We start from the raw sequence: 27,305 nt of genomic DNA on the forward strand, positions 1-27,305 counted from the left end.
GACAATCCTGCTATACAGAGTGTAGAAGGGAAGTGGGAGGCTACATCCAGGAACGCCTTTCCAAGAATTCTGGGCAAAGTAGAGAAGGCAGATGTTCTGGTGGGGGAAAAAATGTATTGCAGGAAAAGAAAAAAACCGAAAAGCAAATTTAGGGGAAAATAAGGCATAACCACATTAAATAATATCATCTATAATGACATGTTAGACTCACTGGATCTGGAGCCACAGGAAGGCGATATCTGACCGGACGGGCAAGTGCACATATTTGGCCTCGAGCAGAATCCATCCCCACAGGAATGCCGGCAAATGGCTGCAAATCAAATCAGAAGTCTATCAGCACAGAGTTCCTCAGCACCCAGCTAGGCACAGGGACCCAGCGCTAGAGGAGGGGCCTAAGCCCACTGGCCCTCAGGTATCCATTCACACAACAAGTCTAGAGTAAGAAAACTCTGGTCTGAAGTCAGTAGCTCTCTTATCCATATTGGTAACTCTCTGCCTTTCCGTTCATTCACTAGGACTCAATAGTTCAAAAGCCCTGGTCAGCTAAGGAAGAGAAAAGAAAACAAATAAAATCTTGTAGCTCAACATATTTATATTCTTATAAGAACTCTGTTCTTATATTAGTTTATAATTTAATAATGGAAAGTTTATAACAGTGTTCTTGGCAGTTGATTTTACTGTGAACATTTAATTGTCACTCTGTTCTGAATTACGCTGACAGCCCGAGGGGAGAATCCAGAATCCATCACTTAGTGCTGATTCATATTGTCGATGTCACCCAGGGCCAAATGCTCTGGGGGTGTCCTGAAGAGCCAACCAGATGACAGGTGACTTAGAGCTATCAGCAGACTAAGTTTCGATCACTACTTCTTAGACTTACTGGCACAGTGTGCACCTTTGCCCAAACTCAAGAGCCCTGTAAGAGGCAAACGTGATGCAAGAGGCTAAAATAATATACGGGGTAGAATGTGCATTGAAATATGGAAAGAGATTTCATAGATACGGCAGGCTGTTATTAGGTGGGCTGCCACAGAATCACATCAATGTTTACGTTGATGAAAACATTCTACAGGGAATTCCAAAGAACTAGGGAGAAGGATTCAACTGTCAGCTCCCATAGAGAACTAAACATTCCACCACCCCCTTAATAAATTTGCTTGTGTGTGTGTGGGGGGTATGTTTAAACAAGGTCTCTACGTATAGCCCTGGTTGGCCTGGAACTGGCTATATAGACCAGGCTAACCTCCAACTTACAGAGACCCAAACTTCTCTGCCTCCCAAGTACTAGGATTAAAGTGTATACTACCATCATGGTCTCACTAAGTATCCCAGGCTGACCTCAAGTTCTTGATCCTCCTGTCTCAGCCTCTGGAGTTCTGGGATTACGGTGTGTACTGCCACAACCAGTTGTGACTCAACTTTGATCACTAAAATGAGTCCCTTGCCTTTGTCTAAGACTTAGATCCGCTTTTGCCCTCGATGTGAATACCCATGGTCTAGGGAGGCCAGGGCATATTGCAGCCAAGTAGGGAGAAATTACAGTGAGGAAGTCAGCAATGAGAGGCTTTTGTTCAAGATCCCATTAGCATGATTACACCAGGCTACGCAGCCAGGAGCAGCATGTGCAAACAGGGCCCAACTTTAATCAAAGCATCCCCACAGCTCCATTCTGGAGATTTAGCAATGTTCTAAAGGAAATCGCTGATTAAAGAAGGGCAATACTCTGGAAAGTTACTGTGTTTCCCAAGGGGGATTCAGAGTATGTAGGAAGGCTTAGCTCCAGGAGGCTGAGCTTTAAACACGTTAACAGTATTCAGCAGCGAGCATCGCTATGCAACTGAGTCACACCAACACGCTAATGACAGGTCAATCTATTTACTTACGAACAATGCACTGATTTCCACCAGGCAAGGTTTTCCATCCAGGACAACAGTACGCATTATAATGTGATCCACAGACATTGGGTCTGAAACAAAAAACACAGAATTCCGTACTTTGAAAAATAAGATCTAACCAACCGAGAGAGGAGGAACACCCAAGCTATTAAGCAGAGTGAACACCCAACAGAGAATGGTAAAATTGGGGGGCCCAGTCAAGCTGAGTAGTTTAGGGCATTTGGAACATTTTAATATAGTGATATGGTAGGAAGTCCTTGATACCAACACATAAACCGTAGACCAGGCCACGGGAACCCTGAGATAGCAAAGAGAGTGTCTGCCATCTCAGTGCACAGATGCGAAAGCCCAAGGGGCTACATAAACAGGCCCAGTGTAAACCAACTTCCTATGACTCTGGATAAAAAAGATCAGATTAAAATCTGTTACATGCAAAGTTTTAAATGTCTACTCTAGAGTGACATAGTTTCCCCCTCTCTGGCCCAGCTTTCCTCTAAAATGTTACCACATTCTTCCTTTAACAAAAAAAATGACAGGAATTCTAACTCTACCATTAGTCAGAAAAAAAATAAGGGCCAAAACATGTAAATATTTCTTTAGCAAAAACTTGGAAACAGCCGATATCAGAAATCACTGGGAAATGAAAGCATCATCACTCCGAGTTTACTGCTTACAGACAGCTTGTCACGTGTCTTGGAACTTGGAATCCAGAAGGTCAGTCTAACAGTTCCTGAGGGCAGCTGGGAGAAGGTGTGGCCACTCCTGTATCAGAAAGGCGAGCTGGAACACAGACTGGAGAGTAGCCAGCCCTTCACTGCGGGCACCCTCTGAACCTAAACACTGATGCCAGGTCCTGGCAATGGCTAACTATTCATGCGTTGAGAGCTCAGACCCAAATGAGACCTCTATATCAAGCCCTGCCCAAGGCTCAGAGAACATCCTGAGAGGAGACAGACAGAATGTGAGAGCCAGAAGACAGGAGGAGAGCTGTGAAGGGCTGTCTTCTAGAAATGGCGTGGCTGCTGTACTCATTAACTCCTAGCAGTTACGGTGACCCATTCAAGATCAAGCCAGTCAAAATTCCAGAGTGGTTGAGGGAGGGATGGTGAGACCTCCCACTCCCGGCAGAGGAACTTTTGGAAGATGATGGCTACTGGAGGAGGAAGTCACAGCCCCTCGTCTGTGCCCACATGGGCAGCAATGATTGGACTAAGTAAGTTATTAACTAAAAAGGAAGAAGAGGAAATTAACGAAGTTGGAACAGGGACATTGTCGGGGGTGTGGGGCATTCTGGGAGGAGCTGGAGGAAAACAGTAAGAAATGAGTGTGATAAAAACACAAAATATAAAATTCTCAAAGATTAAATGTATTGTTTTTTAAAGAGTCACATGTTTTACAATTAATTTCACAAAGCAGAAGACATTCCAAGGCTTTCTAGTATAAATACCACAGTCCCTCAAGGATAAACCTTCAATGCAACCGCACTGCTAAAACGTATTTCTCAGCTGGGATGCTGAGATCTTGATGCAAAGCCCTTCTCCTTGAACACTAGCCGCTTTCTCTACCCGTTGCAGGACAGGGGACTCAGGTAAAGTCTGTGCCTGTCCTTTGGCTTTACTATAATTCTAGAAATTCTGGAACAATCTGCAGTATACAATGTGAACTCCAGGCTGACTGATGTCAGGGTCAGAGGGGAGAGCTGGGCTGACAGAACGGAACCTTAAACTTCATACTCGGCAGCACGAAGTATGTCTACATAACAAAGGCGTTACTGTATGGCCTCTCTGGTCTTCATTTATTTCAGCACACAGTGTGAAGATACAATGTTTGCCTTGTCTCCAGTGTGTGTGTGCATGTGTGTGTACATGCAGGCATGCATGTCCCTCAAACAATGGACATCTGAGTGCTGCGTGCAAGAAGGAGAATGAAAGGACAAAGCACCACTATCACCTACTCGGTTGCCTCAGGAAGAGACAAAAGCGTCCAACAATTGTGTCTGGGGGATTGGAGAAAAGGCTCAGCAGGCGAGCACTGACTGCTCGACCTGCGTTCGGTTCCCAGCACCCACATGGCGGCTTGCAACCATCTGTAATTCCATTCCCAGGGGGTCAGACACCCTCCCCGGCTTCCACAGGAATCAGGCACGCACATAGCACACATACATACATGCAGACAAACCACTCACACAATTAAAGCTATAGGGAAAAAAAACAATTTAACTGCATGGATCTTATCATTTAGTCCTTCAAGTGACAAAGTCTCAGTTAGTCCCTTACGTGACAAAGTTGTGCCTCAAACCTCAGTAGGCAGAACATTCTAGGCAAGTAAAAGTTTGGAAAAAGAATGTATAGGAAAATAGGATACAGGGATGCAGGGAGAGGGGGCTCAAGCATTCTAAATGTTCTCAGTTTAAAATGACATGCCAGCCAAACTCAGTTGCCTCAACCCTTCCCCATCAATGCCCATTACAACAGCTCTACTGGATCCAGTCCAGCCCCCAAACCAAACCCTGGGATTGCTTCACTCAAGCCCCCTGAGCCTTTGCAGGGCACCCAGTGGTTAAAGGTGCTGTGTTTTTTCAAGTAGAAACCAGGACTGTCTGATATAGACGAGTCCATTTATTGAGTGACATCACACATGACTTTGTGAAAAAGTTATAATGAAAAAGGTCCATGGCCAGTCATTTCGGTCCTCCAAAGCAAGACATTCAAAAGATCCCCCCCCCCAAGGTATCAAAAACTGTAGTACTGTGAACATTATTGTATTTCTATATTTAGGATCATTCTGTCACCAACATCATGGAGGACTACAGAAATTACCACAGTTACAAAACAGAGTGAGTGTTCTTCATGGCGTGGAAGTCACCGCACAGAGCTGGGGGGGAGAACCAGTGGGGAAGCATTCTGAGCATGCAAGGATGAGGAGCTGAGTTCAGATATGCACAAAAAGCTGGGTATAACCACACATGTGCCCGTGACCCCAGGCACTGTGACAGGCACAGATCAAGGGGGCTTGCCAGTCACCAGTCTAGTTCTACATTCAGTAAGAGATCCGTTTCGGTGGACTGGAGGGGAGAGTGGCAGAGCAGGATGCTCGGTCTCCTCCTCTGGCCTTTACACACATGCGCACCGACGGATATGCCCCAAATATACTCACAGACGCATTAAATTTGTTCAATACTAAATAAACACATAAACAAACAAACAATGAATAAATGAATAATGACATGGTTGGCATGAATTCGGGAACAAATTGGAAGGAAAGGTTTGGAAATCGGGAAGACAACTGACCCAGGAAGCACAGGTGCTAAGAATAGTACACAGTATTTAAAAAAAAAAACAAAACTGACAAATAAAAGCTACGCTCTTGAAGCCAACCTGGTCTATACCATACCAGATGAGCTAGGGCTACACAGTGAGATCCTCTAACCTCTCCCCCCACAAAAAGAAAGGAAGCAGAGGACGATGAGGTCTGCATCTCTCGATGAGCTAAGCTGTTGTACTTCACTGTAAGAACCCACGGCTGATGAGTCCAGACATAGCGGCACGGGTGTAGTAGATGCCACCGCCGTGACAAGCATGAGAGCTGAAAACAGAAACGAACACAAGGGGAGCAGCCAGGAGACCGTTCGCTCACTCACTTACCGCCCTTATGCCACCGCTCATGCTTTGAATCTTAAATGTTCCACTAATAATCTGACCCTCATCTTTAAGCTAAATTATCGTTACTTCTAAAACCACGAATGCACTCACCTCTTGTTAGGACATTCTCTGATTTGTTAAAAGGGGGAAGAATCCTGCTTCCTTCTCCAGGCCCTTTCATCAGAGTGTCACACATTTTACTATACCTCCTTCACAATCTGCATTACTTTGGAGTGTGGTCGGCTTAATTCACATTTTGACTTTATTTTATAACTTGATCTTTTTCATTCTTATGTTTTGTTTGTTGTTGTTTTTTATTTTGTTTTTTTTCTTCAAGACAGGGTTTCTCTGTGTAGCCCTGGTTGTCCTGGAACTTGCTTTGTAGACCAGGCTGGCCTCAAGCTTAGAAATCGGCCTGCCTCTGCCTCCCAAGTGCTGGGATTAAAGGCGTGATCCATCACCGCCCAGCCAATAACAGTGTTTAATGTGATTCTCCTCTGTATGGCTAAACAGAGAGTGTTAGAGTTATGCACTTTCTTCCCTGCGATTTCAGTCTGGAGACTTGTGAACTAACAGAAATGTCTTAGACATGCTGGATAAAATTTGTTCTACTTGCACATTGAAAGGGGGGTGCTCTAACCTAGAACCAAATGTCTTGTTTCAGCTGGAAGGCAGGAAGACATGTAAAACTCAGAGGAGACACACTGAGCTGTTTTCATTATAAAGGTTATTACTCTAAGATTTCAGCACAAACAGCATTTACAAAGAAAGTAGATTCTTAATGAAGTGACTCTGTGTAACCGGGAGTCTAGCATGCCCACTACCTTTCCTTCTCATCATCCTCTCTGCTGACTCGCTACTCCTCACACGTCACAGCAAACTGTGCTGTGCAGGTAGCAGCCTTTGGCAAGTTAAGAAGAATCCAAATTCAGGGGGAACAGAACTTTCCACTTAAACGCTAGGATTCTGTTCTTCTGTTTCATGTTTGTAGCAACTTTTGAGGTGAACACTGTTGTTAGTATCTTCCACTCTGAGGAAATTAGGGCCTCAGGAAGGTTAAGCCAACTACTAAAGTCCCGTGTCTTAGAAACACGTCGTGGGTGAATCGGAACTCAGAGAGTCTGCTTTCAAGTCCATTCTCTTAACCAGCAAATCAGGGCACCAATGTAATCAGAAAGGAAGATGATATTCTGCTCAATGGCTCATGTGGTGATATAGATAATAAAAATCACACATGTCTACTGATGGACTAGAGATAAGGGATAAGCTGGTTTGTGCCTGTATTCTTATAGCCCATGGAGTAAGAGGGGAGCATGTATACGCTCTACCTCATCACTGTGATGCTTTTTGCAAGAATGGTTCTGCGTCTGTAACTTCTCCCACTCAGCTCCATCGCTCTGGGGGATGGTGAGCCTCCACAGGCTTGCTGCTGGAGCCAGTTCAGACGCAGCACTTGGAGGCTGTGTGGGCTAACTAAAGCGTCTCTCAGTAGAGCAAACAGCTGGGCTCTACCACGTCTGACCACATCACCGTAGGAATTGGCCTCTGTGCAAGATGTCTGCAGATGTTCGCATTCCTCTAGCCAGAACCCACTTCTGCAAGGTTGGCCTGTGGAACAAGATAGCCTTTCCGCTTCCTCTCCTAAGTGCAAAGCCTTTTCCAAATAGGGTTGGTGTAATAAAAACAAAGTCAGAGGGCTTTTATTTCATGTAAGAGTTTCCCAGCCTGGGCAGCAATTAAATCCTTGCTTAAGGTAAGGGCAAATGAGGCTGACTTTGTGCCACAAGTTACACGCCGTTTTGACATCTAAAGAAAAGCTACACTTGAACCCACTGAGTAGAAACACAAAGAAGGGTCCAGGATGCAATGCTGTCATGTAACAAAGGGTGCCAGGACCCACGTGACATGTGCCAAGGTCATATCTTAATATCGTACAGTTCCAGAGTTAGAGCCTCTCACTCTCAGAACTGTCCTAGATCGTGGAGCAATAAAAATACCGGAAGCGGTTCTCCCTATTGTCGACTGCGCATCCTGAAGCACGCAGCCCAGCGTGCTCCTCACGTCGCAACCACCTCCTTCTGTTATTTTAACACCTTTATCCTGATCCTGCCGAAGGCAGAGGTCAAGTCTGCAGTGATGTGAATACCACATGTAACTGTTCCAGCCCATCTGCCAGTCACAACACTGTGAGTAATGGAAGCAGCTTCCATGACCGCCTCAGGCCCCAGCCAGATCAGAGACGCACTTCCGGTTTGTCTGCGGCGACACTACCCAGGGCACCAGCCAGCCTGGTTTCCTACTTTGAAGGTGCAAGCCAACCAACCTCTCTAATTTATTGCAAGAGTCTTTTATTAACAAAAATCATCAAAAATACTATGCTAAAACGATCTAAAGATAAACAGGAAGAATACTTCATGCTCTGATTTTCGAAACCTTTATCCCCTTACTTGCTTTCTCTGGCACCAGTCAACTAGCGGCTTCAGTGGCTTCCCTCCCCAAACTATGGGCTGGTGTCTTTCTCTCCTTCCTTCCTCCCATTTCTGCCTCCCTCTCTCTTTCTCTTCGGCCCCGCCCTTTTCTTCTCTCCTTAGTATCCGTTTAGAATGCAATGTTTTGTTACCACCTAGAACTTGCTAAATTCAAGACCACGCCAGTGGCCCATCTCCTTGTGCAGTCAGCAAGTTCACCACTGTGTACTTGACTTGATACAGGACGATCAAGTCAGCACTTTGCCCCCAAATCACAAAGCCGTTCAACAGTGTGATGGAGGTTGGAAGCAGCTCTGTGCTTTCATTCCTGCCCCACCCCGACACAGCGGTGCTAATCATGACCAACATCATGAAGGAATTCTAAATAAGGGGCATTCTGTGAAACACCTGGCCATCCATCCTCAGCACTACCGTGGTCATTACAAACAAGAGAAAGCCTACACGTTCCCTGTAGCTTAAAAAGTCACAATGACTCGATGTATGATGTAATGCGTAATGGGAGCCCTGTGATTGGAGCAGGAAGATGAGAGGATCATTGGGCAAAAGGCAAGAGAAAGGACTGAAAACGGAGTCAGAGTAAGTAGCTATGCATCAGTACTTGATCATTGTGATGAATGTGCCCTTAGAGGCAGGATGCTATTCCCAGGGGACACACACCCATGCCCTCACTCCTGGCCCAGACAGCCCTGGAAGGTGAGGACACGGAAACAACTCTTCAAACCTGGGAGGCCACAAACCTGGGACAGCGAATTTCAATCCTTTTAGAACCTCTCTCGAGTGATTGGAACATCCATATGCATGTGTTTTTCTTGGGGGAGTGAAAGGAAGAACTTAAAGCTCAAAATTCCCCGCGGTTCATTATAACAGGAAACGCGAAGCCGGGCTGTGAAATGCCGCGGCCCAGATGTTTAGAGAACGGCTCTGGGTGCGGCAAGTCCTGATTCCTCTGAGGCCCTGAGCACTTTCTGTCTGGTACTCTGGAATAAATTCTCCCGAGACCACAGGCCTCTGCTCAGATGTCTGGGCCACCTGAGTCTCCCCCCAAGTCCAGGCAGCAAACAGTTCCTTTGCTATCCACTGGGGCCTATACTCAGGAGTGGGGATTTGTCTCTAAACATGGGAACGGAGCTCACATCAAGAACACAGACAGAGGAGTTTTAGCCCCAAAGCAGGAACTAGTTAGCCCTCAGGTAAGGAAAGCTTGCCTAAAAAAACAGAAAAGCATGCAGTCTCAAAGTTATATCTGTCAAATCTCTGAGGAGAGTCGACCCAGTAGCATCATGAAAACAGGGTGGGGGCTACTTTCCAGAGCCCCGTGACCCCGGATCTTCACCCAGTGAGCTCAAGGTTGACCGTAATGAACTCATTGATGTTTGCTTTCACTACTGAAGCCAAAGCTACATAATACTTATCCAAATGGTAGATGAAACTGCAGCAATGACTGAAACCATCAGATAAACAAAGAGGGTTTAATGGGAGCCCTGAAGGGATGGGGTCGCCTGTGAAGTTGCCTGTTCCCACCTCCTCGTTATCTCCCATACTTGAACTAGGGGGTTAGGGCAAACCTGAATTCTCACAACCAAGAGTTCTGCCCAGGGAGATGGTATTTCTGAGTGTTCTTGTCACCCCAGGGAAAGCAGCCAATGAGGCTAGGTTAGAGGAAACGAGGATGACGGGAGTACAAGATGACCCCGAGCTCTAGTTCTGAACGCTGGCACCTCCTGATGATGACCAGCTAGGGCTCTGGAACTCTATTTCCATCCATTAGTATCCGGAGGTTGGAACAGCCTTTCCAACAGGAACGGTGGGAATAGGTGGTGGTTTGGTCCCCAGACTAGACAAACAGCAGGCTCTCTGCTACTTTACCAGATAAATAGGCCATTGTGAATGGACATGGGAACCCTTAGCCACAACTTAAAATGTTTTTTGGGAAACATTTCACAGCAGAGAGCCTGAAGGAAATCCGGCCATGCAAACACATGAGCCTAGAGAACACAGGCTGGGGCAGACCTGGGGAAAGGGTTCCATGTGCCCTGCCTGAGAAAAGCCATTCCCATGCTGGGTGCAGCTGCTTTGGGGTCACCCGTGTTGCTGTCAGAAGTCCCTCACCCTTGATCTGTAAATGATCCCAGTAAATATATTGGTTCCCCAAGGTGAGCTGCAGCGGAATGGAGCTGTGGTTTGTTCTTAGAATCCGAGGAAAAGCGGGGTGAGGCTAGATGCTCACACATCCCCCATAGAGGGAACTTTAGCAATGTTGTTTGTAAATATTAAGTGTCTAAGGAGTCAGACAGAGTTAGGAAAAGGCTCACAGTTAGTGCAAGTGTCACTGCTCTGAAGGGAAAGACATCCTGACAGTTGGAGTCAAGGAATACCACACCACACCACAAACCTCACATGAGATTTATTGGGAAAGACGCAAGAGGCTGTTGCATTTGCTCAGGAGAATGCAGCAGGGAACTGAGCAGGAGGAAGGCTTATATAGGGTTTCTTATAATCCTCTATCATCTTATAACCAACCCCAGGGTGACCTGGGAATGGTGGGATGCTAGGGCCTGATCTTGGGACAAGTTCAGGGATTAGGGAGATTCTGGGGCCTGATCTTGCAGCAAACTCAGGGATTGAAGGGATTCTGCGGTTTTGGGGCGAGCACAGGAATTGGTGGGGTTCTGGGGTCTGCTCTTGGGGCGAGCTCAGGGATTGGTGGGATTCTGGATCTGATCTTGGACATCTTTTTTCTGTAGGCCAGAGCTTGGTCACCTACACAGTTAGCACAACTATTTTGTTGAAACTAGCTCTTGATACTGTTTATACTCTAAACTTGACAGTTCTTTCCTTACCCTTGCAATTAAAAGTAAAGTTGTGATCATTTACATATATACATATGAAAAGAGCAAGAAAGGGAGTGTACATTTGATTGAATTAGTAATCTATCCAGTTCCTGTCATGTCATGCTACAAAACAAAAAGAGTAATTGGCAAATTTTAGAAAACACTATAACTTATAAAATGAGTTTTTTCCCCAAAACCCTATCAAAAAACGCACTGCCCTGCTCATTTGCAGATGAGAAACAGGAAAAATTAGACTAAGGCCATAACTTTGTGTTAAAAGCTACACGATGGAGACTTAAATCCCCAAGTAAAAGGCAAAAGAATTTAAGAATAACACATTGGCAGATTAGCGCTGAAGAGTTTGGGAGCGAAGAGAAGAAAGATGTTTCTCTAATCACCCAAAGAAGATGCATCTTGCTTTTCACTAATTGCCACAACGGTTTTGTGCTCAGGTTTTCTTTTACTAGGTCTGCAAAACCAAACAAACAAAAACCACTTCTTTTTAGGCTGATTATACGATGTGTATTGGGGCAGGGGTGGTGTGAAGGAAACAGACCCAAGTTTCTGTTACTAACAGGGTTCCTGCAGGGTGAGTACGGGGCCAGCTTCCGTGATGACAATGTTAGCTAGCTCTCAAATGGTTAGGATTTGAGAAACATGCAACAAGTGTCGGGGTGGGTAGGAGGCAATAGAATGTTTCTGAAGGAATAGAATGCTTTGAAACCTGCTCTCAGCTGGTTCCAAAATGTGTACTGACATCCACCTGGGCGTTGAGATGGACTTGTCTTTAGAAAAGCAGCTACAGGCACCTTCTAGTGACGTATCTAACCTTGCTTAGGAATGCAGCGGGCCTCATGAAGTTGCAGTGGCCCATTTCATGAGAAACCAGAGTCCCTTCCTACTTCCAGTATCACAGATCTCTCCTCAAATCCAACACAAAAGCTTTCTTTCACCTAGGTGATAGCAGCATTGGCCTCCACAGTTGCCAGGGCAGGGACACATGGGGCTGCCTTGCATTTCAGAGGTTTCATCCGTTATCATCATGGCAGGAAACACAGCAGCACACAGGCAGACAGGGTGCTGGAGAGGTAGCTGAGAGTTCTACATCCGGGTTGGCAGACAGCAGGAAGGGAGTGAATCCCTGGGTCTGGCTTGAGCACCTGAGACCTCAAAGCCCACCCCCAGTGACAGATTTCCTCCAACAAGGTCACACGTACACCAACAAGGCCACATCTCCTAATAGTGCTACTCCCTATGGGTCTACGGGGGGCTATTTTTATTCAATCCATCACAACTCCTGAAACAGAAATACTGAAATGAGGGTATAAGCATTTCCTTCTGGACACCGAATGAAATTTAAGTTAAAAACCTCTTCTTTCCAACTGTAGTGAAAAACGGTAACTAACTCTTTATAGGGTCCTTGCATGAATCCTTCTCTTGAAATAAAAATAAACCAGGGTGATGGCACACGTCTGTAATCGCAGTAGTCAAGAGCTGAGGCAGGAGGACTACCATGAGTCTGAGTACAGCCTGGGTTACATACTGTACTCAGATGACTCAGGTCCCCCCGAACTACATGGCAAGACCCTGTCTTAAAATTAACTAGTTTTAAAATAAAATAAAACATTGTTTCCATTTTAACAGCCATAGTAGACCAAGACACCAAGGGATTCTGGTTATGGAATAGACCCCACAGAATTGGCTCCTTTCATTTGCTCCTCAATGCCAGGTTCCCACAATCGTCAAACTCATGATAACCAATCATTGCTATTCCATGCTTTGTGATTTTTCTACACCCCTCAGGGCCATGGATCAGAAAAGGCAAACTTGGCAGGCTCTACACCTTGGGTGTACATTCAAAACTACTTATAAGCTTTATAGCATCGATAGACATAGAATGCAGAATAAGAACATTTCAATTCCTTCTTTTCAGATCACCCACACAGCTCAGCAGGGCAGCAACGTAAGCAGCCCTACTGCTGCCACTTTCTCCTATTAGGAGATTATCACTGGAAAATAAGAGTGAGCCAGTGTATGTTTTAAAAAACACATAAAGGACACATGAGCCAATTACAAAATATAGACTTTATTTAGATCCCAATTTCAATCAACTATAAAATAAAATATATGAATTAATTAAGGAGATTTTAAAACTTACGAGATATTTTTGATTGTGAGCCTAGCCTTTAATGACTGAGCAATATGTCAGGCGGTGGTGGCACACACCTTTAATCCCAGCACTTGGGAGACAGAGGCAGGCGGATCTCTGTAAGTTCGAGGCCAGCCTGGTCTACAAGAGCTAGTTCCAGGACAGGCTCCAAATCTACAGAGAAACCTTGTCTCAAAAAATAAGAAAAAAAAAAACCTCACGAGATATAATATTTAAAAACTAATGTTACATATGCTATTGGTATTGTATTCTTAAGGAAGGCTCATCTTTTACAGGTTTAAATATTTACAAGAATTTTGGTAGGCATAAAAAGAGCATTGTCTATAAAATGCTTGCATGGGAATGTGGGGACCTTATTGGATCCCTAGTACCTGCTTTAGAGGCCAGACACAGTGGTGTGTTTTCATAATCCCAGAGCTGGTGAGCATATAGAAAGGTCCCTGGGGCTTGCTGGCTATCCAGCCTAGGCCAGTTTGCAAGTTTGAGGGCAGTGAGAGACCTCAATTTAATAAATTAAAGGGATGGATGCATCTAATGAATGGCACCTGAGGTCGGTCACCGGCCTCTATATCACCGTAGGTACCCAAACCAGCCCGAAGACTGACTGCTAATTGATAAACACAGAGCTAAAATGTCACTGTGTCTTCCTCCCTAGTTTTGTACAAACCTGAAATTCTGCACATTGGAAAGCTAAATGGCCACTTTGTGGGATCACCTGGTCCGTCCCGACGGCCACAGTCGTTGGCAAACCACCAGTTCCTCGCTTGTTTCCTTGGCAAACTGTTGTACCTGTTGTGTGCCTCACTATCCCTGAGCAGGACACAGACCAAGTCTGGAAATGACAAGAGTCCAAGCCAACCATCTCAAACAACTGACCAGAGCAAACCAGTGTCTCTGTGAACCTCAGCTCTCTGGAAGCCAGGAGGTGAGAATGATGCTCACTGACGAGGAGCACAAGAACAAAGAGGTTGAGCAGCCCTAAAGCAGGCCGGCCATGCCTCATTCTCGTGTGCATCCTCCATCTTTCTTCATGATGGATCCAGTCAGGAAAAAAATGCATTCGAAGGGAAAGACATCGGTCTGTGTTACACCTATACGGGATAGATTTGGGCTTTTCTGTACCTGGAAGATGTCATAGTTTACAGTCATAGGGAATATATAATGTGCAGGATGACTCACTCAGCAAGGAGTTCCCAATATGTTTCCTGACACTTCAGTGAGTGAAAAGGTATAATGTTTTTTCAAGGAGAAACACAAACGAGAAAATGCGCCAGTCTGAGCTCTTGCATCCAAATGTTCAACCATGTCTAGATTGCTTACAAAAAAGATAAAATGATTTACAAATTCTTGTAAGAGTCCCAGAAAAAAATCAAAAATTTAAAGGAAATACTTATTTTATTTTAGGTTCATTTTTCTCCTGGAAGTTGATGAAGCACAGAAAATACTCATATTTGCTTTTATATTTTTGATCTTTTTAAAATAAATTGGTCGATTGTCATTTGGTTACCTATGATAGACAGCGTTCTATCTGCCCTCATCCCCACACAGAGACACCAGGCACTGTACCAGGAATGTGGCCTGCACTGTGTCATTAAATCTTGGGACAACACAAAGAGGTGTGTGCTATAATCTTGTTTACAAGGTAATAAATGAGGCTTTCAGAGGTCAAGCCACTTGTCTGAGGTTTCTTCCCAGTAGGTGGTGGAGCCAGGATCTGACCCCAGCCTGTCTATGCCCACATTCCCAAGCTTCCTTGCAAGCATGGCCAACGGTGATTAGTATTCATTGAAAGTGACTCCTCTATCTTTGAAAATATAGTCCCACAAGCCATACCACTCTACCCCATTACCCACAACCAGGCTCAAACAGGAAACAGTGTGAGGTAATTATAGCATATCCCCCAGCCACCAGCTCTGGGGTTTTATGGCTGAACTGCCAAATCACTCCTAGCCAACTCTGCAGGAAATGTTCAGACACTTTCTCGGATTCCAGCTAAAACGTCAACTGTGTGGCCCTGGGGAGGAGAGAGCTCACAGGGTGGTAATGGGATATACAATTTGCAAACTTGGGGTCAGTGGCCTAAACTCTTGGGTGTGAAACAGCAGCGGTCCATGGGAGATTAAAAACGACTGTGGACTTAAAGGGTGGATGTCGATGCTCCCCTTGCCTGGCTCTTGCCCACATTGTCTCTGACTTTACCCATAAACATAGAGAAAGATATTCCAAATGGCAGGTCTGCCCGGAGTCATTGAGAAGAATACTAACAATGGCTTGAGAACTATGTTCATTCCGAGAGCGAAGGATTCAGTCCAACTCAAACACAGCTAACGCTCAGTAAAATTGTCATTAAAATTAAGCAGGTGTGCTCCAAAATTATGGGGCTATAGAAGAAAATGCAAGAATTCAAGGGAATGTTTTCATCTTGGGATGTTTATCTCATAGAGTCTAACTGCATGGATCAATGACTGGATAACTGAGTATAGGAGTTATAAAGGACAAGATTATGCTTAAGTGCCATCCAGAATTGTCTTAGCCCAAGCCAGATCTCCAGATCCCTCGCCTGTCAGAAGTATGAGGGCATGGTGGGGACACAGAGCAGCGAAGTTCTCCTTAGACTCCCAAAGAGGACTCTTACTTTTGCCAAACTCTCTCCCTGATACCTTTATTAAATCCGGCCCCTTTAGAAGTCCTTATTCCTCCCAAGGCTACTGAAGGGAGCCTTTCATTGATGGACGGGTAAAAGTAAATTTCTAAAACCTACTGACTTGTACTCTCCCACCAAATATCACCTAATGAGACACTGATCACACTGCCCAAGAGTGAAGGGAGGGAGGGAGGGAGGGAGGGAGGGAGGGAGGGAGGGAGGGAGGACTCAAGCACAGTTGGACATAGTGTCACACGCATACAATCTCATCACTTGGGAGGTGCTAGCCTGGTCTATATAGCAAGTTCAAGATCAGCTTAGTCTACATAGTGAGACCATGTTTCCAGAAAGATAGGAGGGGGGGGAGTGGAAGGGAGAGAGGGGGAGGGAAAGAAGAGAAGTGGCATGCTTACTTACTATGTCAGAGGCTATCTTATACCTAGGATGTTAGAAGACTTGAAGACACCAGTCAGCTGTCCGGAATTTGAACACAGAGAGACATGATGCACTACCCAACACCATGCTTCTACTTAAACCAGATCTGTCCCTCTGTGGCTGCTATAGCTATGAAAACAAGACGAAAATATGTACCATGAGCCCTTTTTAATGGCCCTTCTTTGGGTCTTGGTTAGCATCTAAAAGCTTCTCAAATCCATCTCCCTATAACTTACTTGTAAACATGTTTCTCACGAATGCCACCAAGAAACCCTTTAAAGGTATTCCCAAAGGGGCCAGAGAGTCAACACAGCAGCACCTATTACAGAGATCCGAGTTTATTTCCCCACACCCGTGTTGTGTGTCCCGTGGGATCTGATGCCCTCTCCTGAACTCCTTAGGCATCTGCACTCCAGTGTACACAGTCCCATCAGTACACACATGATTAAAAATAAACGCTTTCAAAGGTTTTCACACAGACACAATCCTATTGGAGTCTGGCCATGCAATCTTGTAAGTCAACAGTGGGAGGACACAGCTGGCTGTAGACATTAGCCACTGCCCACAGTACTATTTACACAACACCACACTCACAGGTGATGGTCAAGCCTGCCTTCCCACTGCATCCCTCTGGGTACTTGCATGGAAGCCCTCAAAAGACTGAAGGCCACCACACGTCACTGCCAAGAGTGAGGAAGTTGTCTGTGGTGTCGGCACCTGTTCTGGTCAGGCCCAGCCCTTGGCTGAGAGGATTTTATTCCAGAACCTTCTACTCTAGCCTCCCTCAACTTTGCTTCTTCCCTCCTATAACAAAACTTCGCTTGTATTTTTCTTCTGGAAGATTCCAAGTCTCCCACACAAATAGGCTTCCTCATTACTTAGAATGCATTTATTTTTCTTCATTTTCAAACTCTACTATTTCTATCTGCTCTATTTTATCTGTAGCTGGAATTATGGTTCCTTTTAGAAGAAGAGAAGGAGGGGACGACAATGCAGACGATGGTCCCCAAAGAAAGGCAGATCCAGACGCAGAAGCAGTGCCTGCCATCCCAGCCCTGGGCTGGTTTTATGCTGCCACCTTTGTTACTGTTGTTGTTGCCCTCTGCCTAGAATTACAAACTTGTCACCATACACTCGGCCTGGCAAAGCCAATGCAGGAGGGTCATGAGTTCAAAAGCAGCCTGGACCACAGAGGGGTAATTTGTCTTTCAAAAAAGGGAAAGGATGAAGAGAAACTAAGAGGGTGATGAGGAAGAGGCGAAAAACAAAAAAGAAAATCGTCCCTGTGAATCAGCTCTGTATTAATATAGAGATTGCCATAAAGTTTAACAACAGACTCAGTGTATCCATAGGGCTGACATAAATCCTGTCTCCCGACACCACTGTCATAAATGGCGGTACTATATTTGGAATTCGATGTGTATATTTGAATGTAAGTATGACTGATGGTCTAGGAATTCACAGCCCTTCAAACACTGACCCGAATCACTTGTCTAAGGGGGCAGTTCTCCCACCCTGCCCGTTCTGTCTGGAATACATTTCTGGCTGGAAATGGTGGAGATGGGGAATTTTCCTTTCCCTCTTCTCCTCTGAGGGGGCTGAGTAAACAGACTTAGTGATAACTTCAAACAAAAATACCACTTAGTTGAGAAAGTTGCAAAGTCACGGGAAGCTTAAAGCCAGATTTGCTATAGAGTAGAACTGGCACAAGCCATGCCTGACTGTTGCCCTGATCTGGCTTTCTTCTGTGGCAATGTGGCGGCTCCTCTCGGACAAGCAGGGGGCAGTTCAGCCCCTTGACAACATCAGCTCCACTGGCAACCCCAGACCTATTGTTGGCTATTGTTTACAACCCCTGGTTCCACAACCAAAACATAAACCAAAACAAAACGGGATGGATTATCCAACAGATGTAGAAAAAATGAGGCAAGACAAAAGAAATTGAAGGTAGAATTCCACATAGAAGCAAGGACAATAAATGCTGAATGCTTCAGTTAGTAAACCAGAGTAGCTGTACATCAAAGTTTGCACTGAATTTTACAACTCTAAAGAAAAGGGAGAAGGGTCTGGGCTTTACGGTGCTTCTGCGTGAGTAAATGCATCCATTGACTGTCTTCTCACTTCAGATGGCCACATGTGCTTTCAGTGGGGAATGACGTGTGAGGAGCGTGTGCTGCTCTTAAACACTGGCCCAAAGGAACCATGCTGGCATGTCTTTCTAACATCACACAACCAAATACAATGGCACATTCACATTTCATCATCTACGGAGAACAAGGCCAGTTAGGCTAGATCAAGCTAAAATTAAACTTAAAATATTGGATCATCCCCCTAAAGGCCCATTGCTTCACTCTGTTCACTAGTCTCCAATGGTGGTCACAAGAGTGACCCTCCTTACCCTGCAAAGACAGCATCTGTCCATGGCCTTGAATCTGGGCAAAGCTTTGTGATGGTTTCGATAAGTAGGAGTGGCCCCCATAAATTCATGTGTTTGAATGCTTGGTCCATAGGGAGTGGCACTATTAGGGGGTGTTGCCTTGCTGGAGCAGGTGTGGCCTTATTGGAGGAAACATGTCATTGTGGAGGTGGGCTTTCTGGTCTTATATGCTCAAGCTACCCTTAGTGTGGCAGACTCCTTCTGCTGCCTGAAAATCAAGGTGTAGAACTCTCAGTTCCCTCTCCAGCACCATTTCTGCCTGTGCACTGCCATGCTTCCTGTCATGATGGCAGGGAACTATAAGACAGCCCCAATTAAACGTTTTCCTTTACAAGAGTTGCTGTGGTCATGGTATCTCCACACAGCAATAAAACTCTAAGACAGCCTGCAACTGCCATGGAATTCTAAGTCATACCGTTGCAGGCTAAGTTTGAACAGAATCTAGTGGCTTCCATTTTCATGTTCATGGGAGATCCAGAACCACTGCATAAAGAGCCTGGCTTTGCTTCTGGGGAGATTGTGCAGAAAGGCCACTGATGGAGGTGGCCACCACAAGGAAGGGAACTGAGGAACTCTGCCAACACTCTACACGAGCCCATTCAAGCCCAGCCAGTCAGCCTGAAGTCATTTAAGTCATGCTTCTTTAAAGATACAGGGTTCCAACATGCCACCAGGAGACAGTTCCAATAGACCCAACCTTGAACAAGGCCTACCAACTGAATCAGGGGCTCAACTTCCCCATTGACAAAAACATACTTAATGACTTCTTTCATCTTAAAGGGCAGTCCCAGGTGGGAGAGTACATGAGAAATAATTAAAGCCCAAGAAATCCTCACCAGAGTCAAACTTCTTTATTTCTCTCTATTTAGATAAGTCACACCAAGGTGAACAGGGTGTCATGCCTACACCCCAACCAACAGTCACTTGGAGGAGCAGAGACAAGAGTCTCTGAATTCCTGACCCACAGCACTGGGAAACTATAAAGCTGTTCGGAGTGACTTCCTACATAGCAAAAGATAGTCAAAATACGAATGAGAGTTGGTATCTTCTGACAGTAGGTAGCCAGGGTGACCTGTATCCTGTTCTTTTCTCAGAGAGGGGCCATTATGTCTTCATGTGAGAGAAATTTTAGGTAGGAACAATCTAGAAGCCTCCTTTCCTTTGTCTTTTATTACCAACTGTTCAGTTGCACCATTTGTGTTATGTCTGGGACAGCTGAGCCTTCGCCTCATCAACACTCCCACCTTTGCTCAGACCACCATCTTCCCCCTGTGAGCCCCACATGGCTCCTTAAGCTCCCTGCACTCACCACACTGCTTTCACAGCACTGCCTCTGGAACATGGGGATGATCCATCCGGGAGCTCTACTTATCCCCGCCCTTCCCAACTGTCAGGAACATGATGTGTATACTGATCCCTCTGTACCCTTAATAGCATCATCTCTTTGTTCAGGCTCACAAGGTGTCAACCCCCAGACCACACTTAACAATGCCAGTCAGATCCATGCAGCACAAACCTGCTTGCTGTGCCCGAAGTTCCACCATCCCAAACACTTCACCTTGTGTCTTTTTTTCCTCATCTTTCCCCTTTATGTCAAATTTCCAATTCCTCCAACTTCAAATGTATATAATTAAACCTTACCCAGACAGTCCGTCAAAACTGACCTATACCTGACCATCCACAACCATCTACTGACACCTACCTTATGCCCAATTCCCAAGATCCATAGAGAAGTAAAATACTCAAGGCATCTTCTACCTAGTGGGGACCCTTGAGGGGTTCTCAATTATAGTGGACAGCCACCATTTTATTGCACAACCAGAGGCTGTGAGACTCTCCGTAAAGGGCCATTCAGCAAATATTTTAGCATTGCAGAAGTTCTACCATGGCTGTCACAGCTACATCCTTCCAGAGCTGCAAAGACAGGCACCAGTGGGGTAACATGTGCACAGATGCACAGGCTGTGCAACAAAACTTCATCCTCAAACACAGCTTGGGCCACAGTCTGCAGACCCAGTGAACTTGTACTGTAGTGTCTTTTCCAATCAATCCCGTTCAACAGTGCTTCTGTTGGCCTGTAACAGAACACACCTTCAACAAATGTTGAGTTGTGCCCACCGGAGAACATTCTAGAAAAAGGGGGTATCAAGAGGATTAAAGAAAGAAATTTACCAGCTATAAAATTATAAAATTTAGCCAAGAAGCAACAAAATATTAAGTTAAAAGTTCTATGAAGCCAGGTTTCCTAACTCTAGTTGACTTCCCTAGGATAAAGACTGGAACTCGAAATTCTTTGTTCTGGTTTTTTTTTTTTCCAAGCTGTTAAATGTGCAAAGATATTTCATTTCCCTCATAAGGAGTTGTGTATTGAGGGATTAATACTATTAAAATGCAATTGTCACAGATGCTATTTTAACAATAATTGCTCAATTTAATATTAATACTTACCTGTGCTTATAGGTAAGCAATGTAAAAAATGAAGCAAATAATTAAATAATTCATCTTTGCCAACAAGAACGTGAGATATGCATCAGCCTCCCTGGAAAAAGATATATGTTGCCTAACTCTGCCTGAGAGACACTTCTTATGCAGAATTTGAAAACAAGAGATTCTGGATGATACAATTAGTACATAACATTCTTAGCTCAGAGGCTGGACAGTATAGAAGGCTGTACCTGTCATGGTTAGTTCTACCTTAGTAAAAACACAAGCCCTAATATTAAAATATAATACATGCACTATCCAAGGTCCCTGATGATCCTGACATCTTATGATTCTTTCTGTTTTTCTAATATCTGACTGAAGTCTCAGAAAACATTTTTATTTAACTAAGTAATAAGATTAACTATACTTTGGATTTTTGAATTCTTACTAAAGAATATCAGAAATTTTAAATGTCCCATCTGTCCGTCCCCAGCCTGCCCCCTGCCCGCTGCCGTAGCCGTGCTACATGACCGATATATTCCAAGTCCTTGACAACATTTATCGGTGCTTAGCGCAACTCCAGGCACAGCGGTGCTGCAGCAATGGTTTTTTAGCCTAACACCAGGCCCTGTGCTTTTGGCTGCTTTTTTATTAATGACTCTCGGTCTCCTGTAAACTATGAAGCCCCTTCCAAGCCGTGCACTACATATCTTTGGTGTTCCGCTCAACAAAGTAAAGACTGACTTTCAACCGAGGCCTCCAGAACTGATTCTTTGAAACACATTTAATGATTTTAATGGTAAAATGCTTGCAATTTGACTCTTGCCTCTTTTGTGATTTTACAAATTAGTGTGAAAGAAAATTGAGTCCAGTCGGTAAGGAGATAGCTCTCACAGCAAGATGAGGGCTTCAGTTCCATCCATAGCGCCAACTTAAAAGGCAGACAGGCTGTAGAGACCTGTAACCTCCAGACAGACAGTGAAGACCTGTAACCCCAGACAGGCAGTGAAGACCTGTAACCCCAGACAGACAGTGAAGACCTGTAACCCCAGACAGACAGTGAAGACCTGTAACCCCAGACAGACAGTGAAGACCTGTAACCCCAGACAGACAGTGAAGACCTGTAACCCCAGACAGACAGTGAAGACCTATAACCCCAGACAGACCAGTGAAGACCTATAACCCCAGACAGACCAGTGAAGACCTGTAACCCCAAACAGGCAGTGAAGACCTGTAACCCCAGACAGACCAGTGAAGACCTGTAACCCCAAACAGGCAGTGAAGACCTGTAACCCCAGAAAAACAGAGCAGACCTGTAACCCCAGACAAACAGAGCAGACCTGTAAGCCCAGACAGGAAGAGCAGACCTGTAAGCTCAGAAAGGAAGTACAGACCTGTAGCCTGGTACTAGGAGGCAGAGACAGACAATTCTGTGGTGCTTACTGGGCAGTAGGCGTAGCCTAATCAGAGAACACCAGACCCTGGGGAGAAACTGGGCTTCACAAAGCAAGGTGGATGGCTCTTGAGAAATGACACCCCAGTGACCCTCTGGCCTCTATATACACGTCCACGCATGTGCCTGTGCACCCACACACACGTACACCCACATGCACAAGAGACAATCACGTTTTAATAATCATGAAACAACAAATGGGCACAGACCTAAGCCAGGCTTGATACGTTATTGATTTCAGCTTTCTCAAAGAATGCTATTAAAGTAAGCCCACTTGCTGGGCAGTGTCTAGAATCAAAGAAATTGTTAAAAATAGTTTACTTGTCTTCCAAAAAAGCATTTACAGTGAAAACCAAACCAAAAGCTGCCAGAGTGTCTTGGGTAAGCTATTTGGTTTTGAATGTATATTTTAATTGTTTAGCATTTTGAGTAGTTATGGGTTATGAGTAGAATGCTATGGTGTTTTAACAAAGGAATCTTTCAATATTATTTAAAATTCCACTTAAGCTTGAAGATACGTCTGTCCTTCCATTCTCGAATCACGACACTGTACGTTGATGTGGGTTTTATTCATTTACATCATCCACAGCTTACTCGTGTCTTTAAATTACCGCTTTGTCCAAAAGGCATAGATGAAAAAGTCAAATAAATATCTCGTTTCTTTTTTATTTAAAATGTGGGATTACATAAACCTCAGCTTAAGGAAATCTGTTTTTTTAAATTGTATTCCAATATATTAGCTTCCTCTTTTCATTAATGTGAAAACAAAAGACGCCATTGTCAGGGGCTTCCCCTGTGTGTCCTTAGGAGACTGACTTCAGAAGTGTCCTCAAGTTGTCTGGGTGAGTCAGATGGGCTCCGCAAAGCCTCTGCCCTCCGCAACAAATTCCGTTAAGAAAGACTTCTGAAATTAATCCCTGGGGTTTACCATCACATAATCTACCCGGGCTGTGAACTGTTTCATATGTGTTTTTCTGGTAATAAGAACTCCGGACAAAGCAAACACGTAAACAAAGACCAAAAAGAATCTTGAGAAGGGGGAAAAACTTTGTAAAACACGAAGGGACTCCAGAGCCTGTCAACTATCAACCTATAAATCTATCAGTCTGTCAGCCCGTCAGCTTATCAACCTGTCAAACCTGTCAGCCCGTCAACCTGCAACCTATAAAATCAGGAACCGGCCGCAAGGACACGAGACGCACTCCTATTACTGGAGACTTGGGAAAAGGCATTCCAGTTTCAGGAATGCTTCCATTTGACATGAAACTGTAATATTTCCTTATTTGGGCGCTAGAGCAATAAGGCAATCATAAAGAAAGGACACAGAACTACTGCTGTCTAACTAAAAGTTGGTTTATTGGTGGTGGAGGAGGAGGTGTTGCTGGTGGTACCGGGGGTAGAGGTGAGGGTGTGAGTGTGTGCATTGCTGAGCCATCTTCCACTTTTTGACTAATCACAGTATGGAAATTTAGCTGAGAAAAAAAAATCTTATGAGCTGAAATGCAGAGTTAAAGCTGCAAATTCACGTCAAGTCATTTCACACATGTTAAGCAACGGCCGCCTCCCACCCGCGCCCCACCCCGAGAAAAACCCTACTACATATGGCTACCATTTGAAAGTGATCTTTAAACCTGCAAATTGCGGGCCAGCGAGATGGCTCAGCAGGTAAAGATGCCTACCGCCAAGCCTGACGACCTGAGTTCAATACCCGGAACCTGCTGATAGAGTGAGAGACTGGATGCCTGCAAGTGGTCGCCTGTACACACACACACACACACTTGCACACACACATGCCATAAATAAGTAGGATGTAAAATAAATAAACACGCAGATTTTCACTGGAAAATTGAGGGGGGGACATAGTTTTTGCTGAGTATGAATGGGGAACACGTTGATTCCATCTTCTTAAATTTTCAAAAAAATAGAGGATTTCCTGTAAAAACAGAAATTGGCAACTTGCTCCAAGAAAACACAGCAAAATCTGGGGGAAATTTTTAGGATCCTTAAAGTTATACAGTGGAACAACTTTCGCTGCCCATAAGAAGAGAAAGGGGGAGAAAACACCTTCCCTGAGATGCAGGAGAGAAGCCAGCAAGGGTGGCATGCCTCATGAGGGAAGACAGACCCTCCAGCCTGCAGAGAGAGGGAGCTGACAGGGAAGGAACGTAAGTCTGGCACCTGTCCCACTATGGGACACTGCATGACAGACACTGATCAGCAAGGTGTCAAAATCAAGCCCCTGCCTCACATGAGCCTCAGGGACTACAAACCACCTCCACTTCCAAAGACCAGCATGTCCATCAAAGCAACGAGCAGGTGTTGGCATAGTCAGGGTTAGTTTTGAACTAGACAATACTTCGGTGAGCATACATGCAGAAGCTGTAAGTTACACCTGGGCAAATGCCGTGCACAGCCTGCTCTTCTGCTGATTTACACAGCACAGCATGGCTGTAAGACTTACCACATGAGGCCAATGGCAGTGAATAAAGAGACGTTTCAAAATCAGCGTCAGAATGAGTGTGTTGAGGATCTATAAGAAAACTTTGGTCCAATAGTTCTACCTGTATTACTTTGTGCCACATATAATCTTATGCATGCACATGTAAGTATACAGAAGGATGCTGTTAATAGTAAAATATTTATTATAATCTCAAGAGCCATCATTTGGAACCTACTTCACCGTATCATGGGATTCTACAAACCAAGAGAACACAGATTAACAGATGAATGCACTGAAGATGTAGAGAAAGTGAAGGCCCATATTATATACAGCACATGCACATAGTGAAAAAAACAGGTGCACACATATATGTTCATATATACCATGCATATGTGCAATGCATGTGCGGCTATGTGTATATGTATATGTATATAATTTTTCTCAAAAATATATACTTGAGGTGTCTGAAAAGTAGGAGGGAAATACTTTAAATTGTATATCCTTTAAAATTATTTTGCCACAATCATACACAGACATAGACACAGAAAACTTTATAGGTAACGTGAGAACTAGGAATGCACATAATGGCTGTCCTACTACTTAAATGGCTGTTCTACTGTTTAAAAAGTTATGAAAATTATAACCTTGTATATACGCATTTGTTTGTGTATATATGCTGGCCCAAACAAAGCCCTCTTGAGAACATGTTAAAATCAGCGTTTCCACCCATTTACTGAACTCTCCACAAGCCTTCCACACAGGGTGACCATTGTCGCTGCTTGGTCAGGATCAGCAGGTTTTATTGCCAATGTTGGAATTCTGGGTCTGTTTTCCACAAAGGTCAAGATTGAATTGATGCTAGCTATTTTCTGGGATCAAACAATCACAAACACATTACCACAGCCTAAGTACTTAGCACTGATGCTCATCCAATCCTTCATCCAGACATGGACTCAAAAACCGTCATACACTCTGTTTTTGCTTCTTGTATTGAAGCCATACAAACACAAGATTCACTACATACACACAAAACAGACCCCACACACACACACACACACATTCCAATGAACTCCTTCATCGGGTCATCCGGGGCTACATAAGTTACAGACCACTGGGGAGGAAAACGCCCTGGGAATGACAAGAAACCTCCACATATGCACTGCCTGGGATCACTGAGTAGGTTCCTCCAAGGGAGAGAAGAGTGGCCGTGTATTTCCATCCTACCACTTCTGTAGAGGATTGAACTCTCAGGCACTGTCATTTTTAAGAGTTTAAAAAAAAAAAACCTTAAAGGAACTGTATTTCCCCTTTCCTTCAGCTCCCGAAACTGCCGAGCCCTAACCATTTAAATTGCTACAAAACTGGGGCGTGGGAATTTGGCGGTACAAGGGTTTTCCAAGTAGACACCACATCAACACCCTGTAGGGCCAGCCACAGCGACTTACTCCAGCAGTGACTCCGCAGAGCCTCTGGGCTCTGTGAGCTCAGAAACCTTCGCCCTGCAGACTTCCAAAGCAGACTTCTGGAAGGCAGCGCACCGCCCTGGTTTTCATGAGTCTTGTTTCTCAAGACTGGTCTCTCCAGTCTTCCCTTCCTCGCTGCCTCCCAAACAGCTGATCCCCACACGGAAAGTACTTCTGCCTGCACACTGCCGGAACTGGTATGCAGCAAAAGCAGTGGGCTTCTCCCTTTCTCTGGGTTTCAGCTCCTCCTCTCTTCCACAAGGAGCCCTTCTCGCCTCCCCAAATCTGCCTCAACAATGGCCCAGGATTCCCTTCAGCCAGGACCTCTCATTTGGGACAGGAACAAGGCGATTTATCTGAGCGAGTGGTGATGACCAAACAACCTTGGCACTTCTAGGCTATCTCCCCAGGAGATCTCACCCAGGGTTTTCTACCGGCCCTGTCAATTGCTGTGGATCTTAAAGTCCCAAGAAGGGCGAGGGGAGGCACATTGAAGCAGCCGAGCGCTTCCCTTACCCTTTCAGCGCATCGTGTCCTCCGCCGCCTCTTCTCTTGGCTCGGTTAGCTCTGGTCTCCTTCGGACTCCCAGCCTCCAGATTAGTGTCCGCCCCGTGGCTCATGTAGGACACGAGGAGCAGGGTGAACGCCAGCGCGACCTCCAGCAGCCGGCCTCGCCGCATGATGCCGCCGGCCGCCACTCTCTCTGTCGCCGCTGCGCCTTCCAGCGCCCCGAGCCTCCGGGGTCCCGCTGGTTCTGCTGTCCCGCCGCAGGGGTGTCCTCGCCTAGTTCTTAACGTTTTCTTTTCCCGATGCTGCTCCCACTTCGGGCAGCCCCTGCCCTGCAATACAGACAAGTCCCCAAGGCGGGAGGGGGGAAACACTCAGGTCTCTGGGATGCTGGAGCTCGCAGTCCCCACTGCCGAGCCCTGCCCGCGCGCAGCCTGCGCGTGGCGCAGTTACTGGGATGAGCGAGGACCGCTCGA

At 45.2% G+C, this 27,305-nt stretch overlaps 1 protein-coding gene across 1 annotated transcript in view; it reads right to left on the reverse strand.

Annotated features, from left to right (window-relative positions):
• Nucleotides 1-27,095, reverse strand: part of Fbn1 (fibrillin 1) — a 202,594-nt gene extending 175,499 nt beyond the window's left edge. Inside the window, exons 1-3 of the mRNA XM_041678883.1 lie at nt 26,839-27,095; nt 1,884-1,966; nt 212-310 (exon numbers count right to left, since the gene is read on the reverse strand). Coding sequence (XP_041534817.1) covers nt 212-310; nt 1,884-1,966; nt 26,839-27,002 — 346 coding nt within the window. The 5' untranslated portion in view covers nt 27,003-27,095. The remainder of the gene's footprint in view (nt 1-211; nt 311-1,883; nt 1,967-26,838) is intronic.
• Nucleotides 27,096-27,305: the final 210 nt, after the last annotated feature.

Source organism: Microtus oregoni, unplaced genomic scaffold, assembly GCF_018167655.1.
Source record: "Microtus oregoni isolate MIOR12 unplaced genomic scaffold, Mior012 000031F_ref0000149, whole genome shotgun sequence".
Lineage (NCBI taxonomy): Eukaryota > Metazoa > Chordata > Mammalia > Rodentia > Cricetidae > Microtus > Microtus oregoni.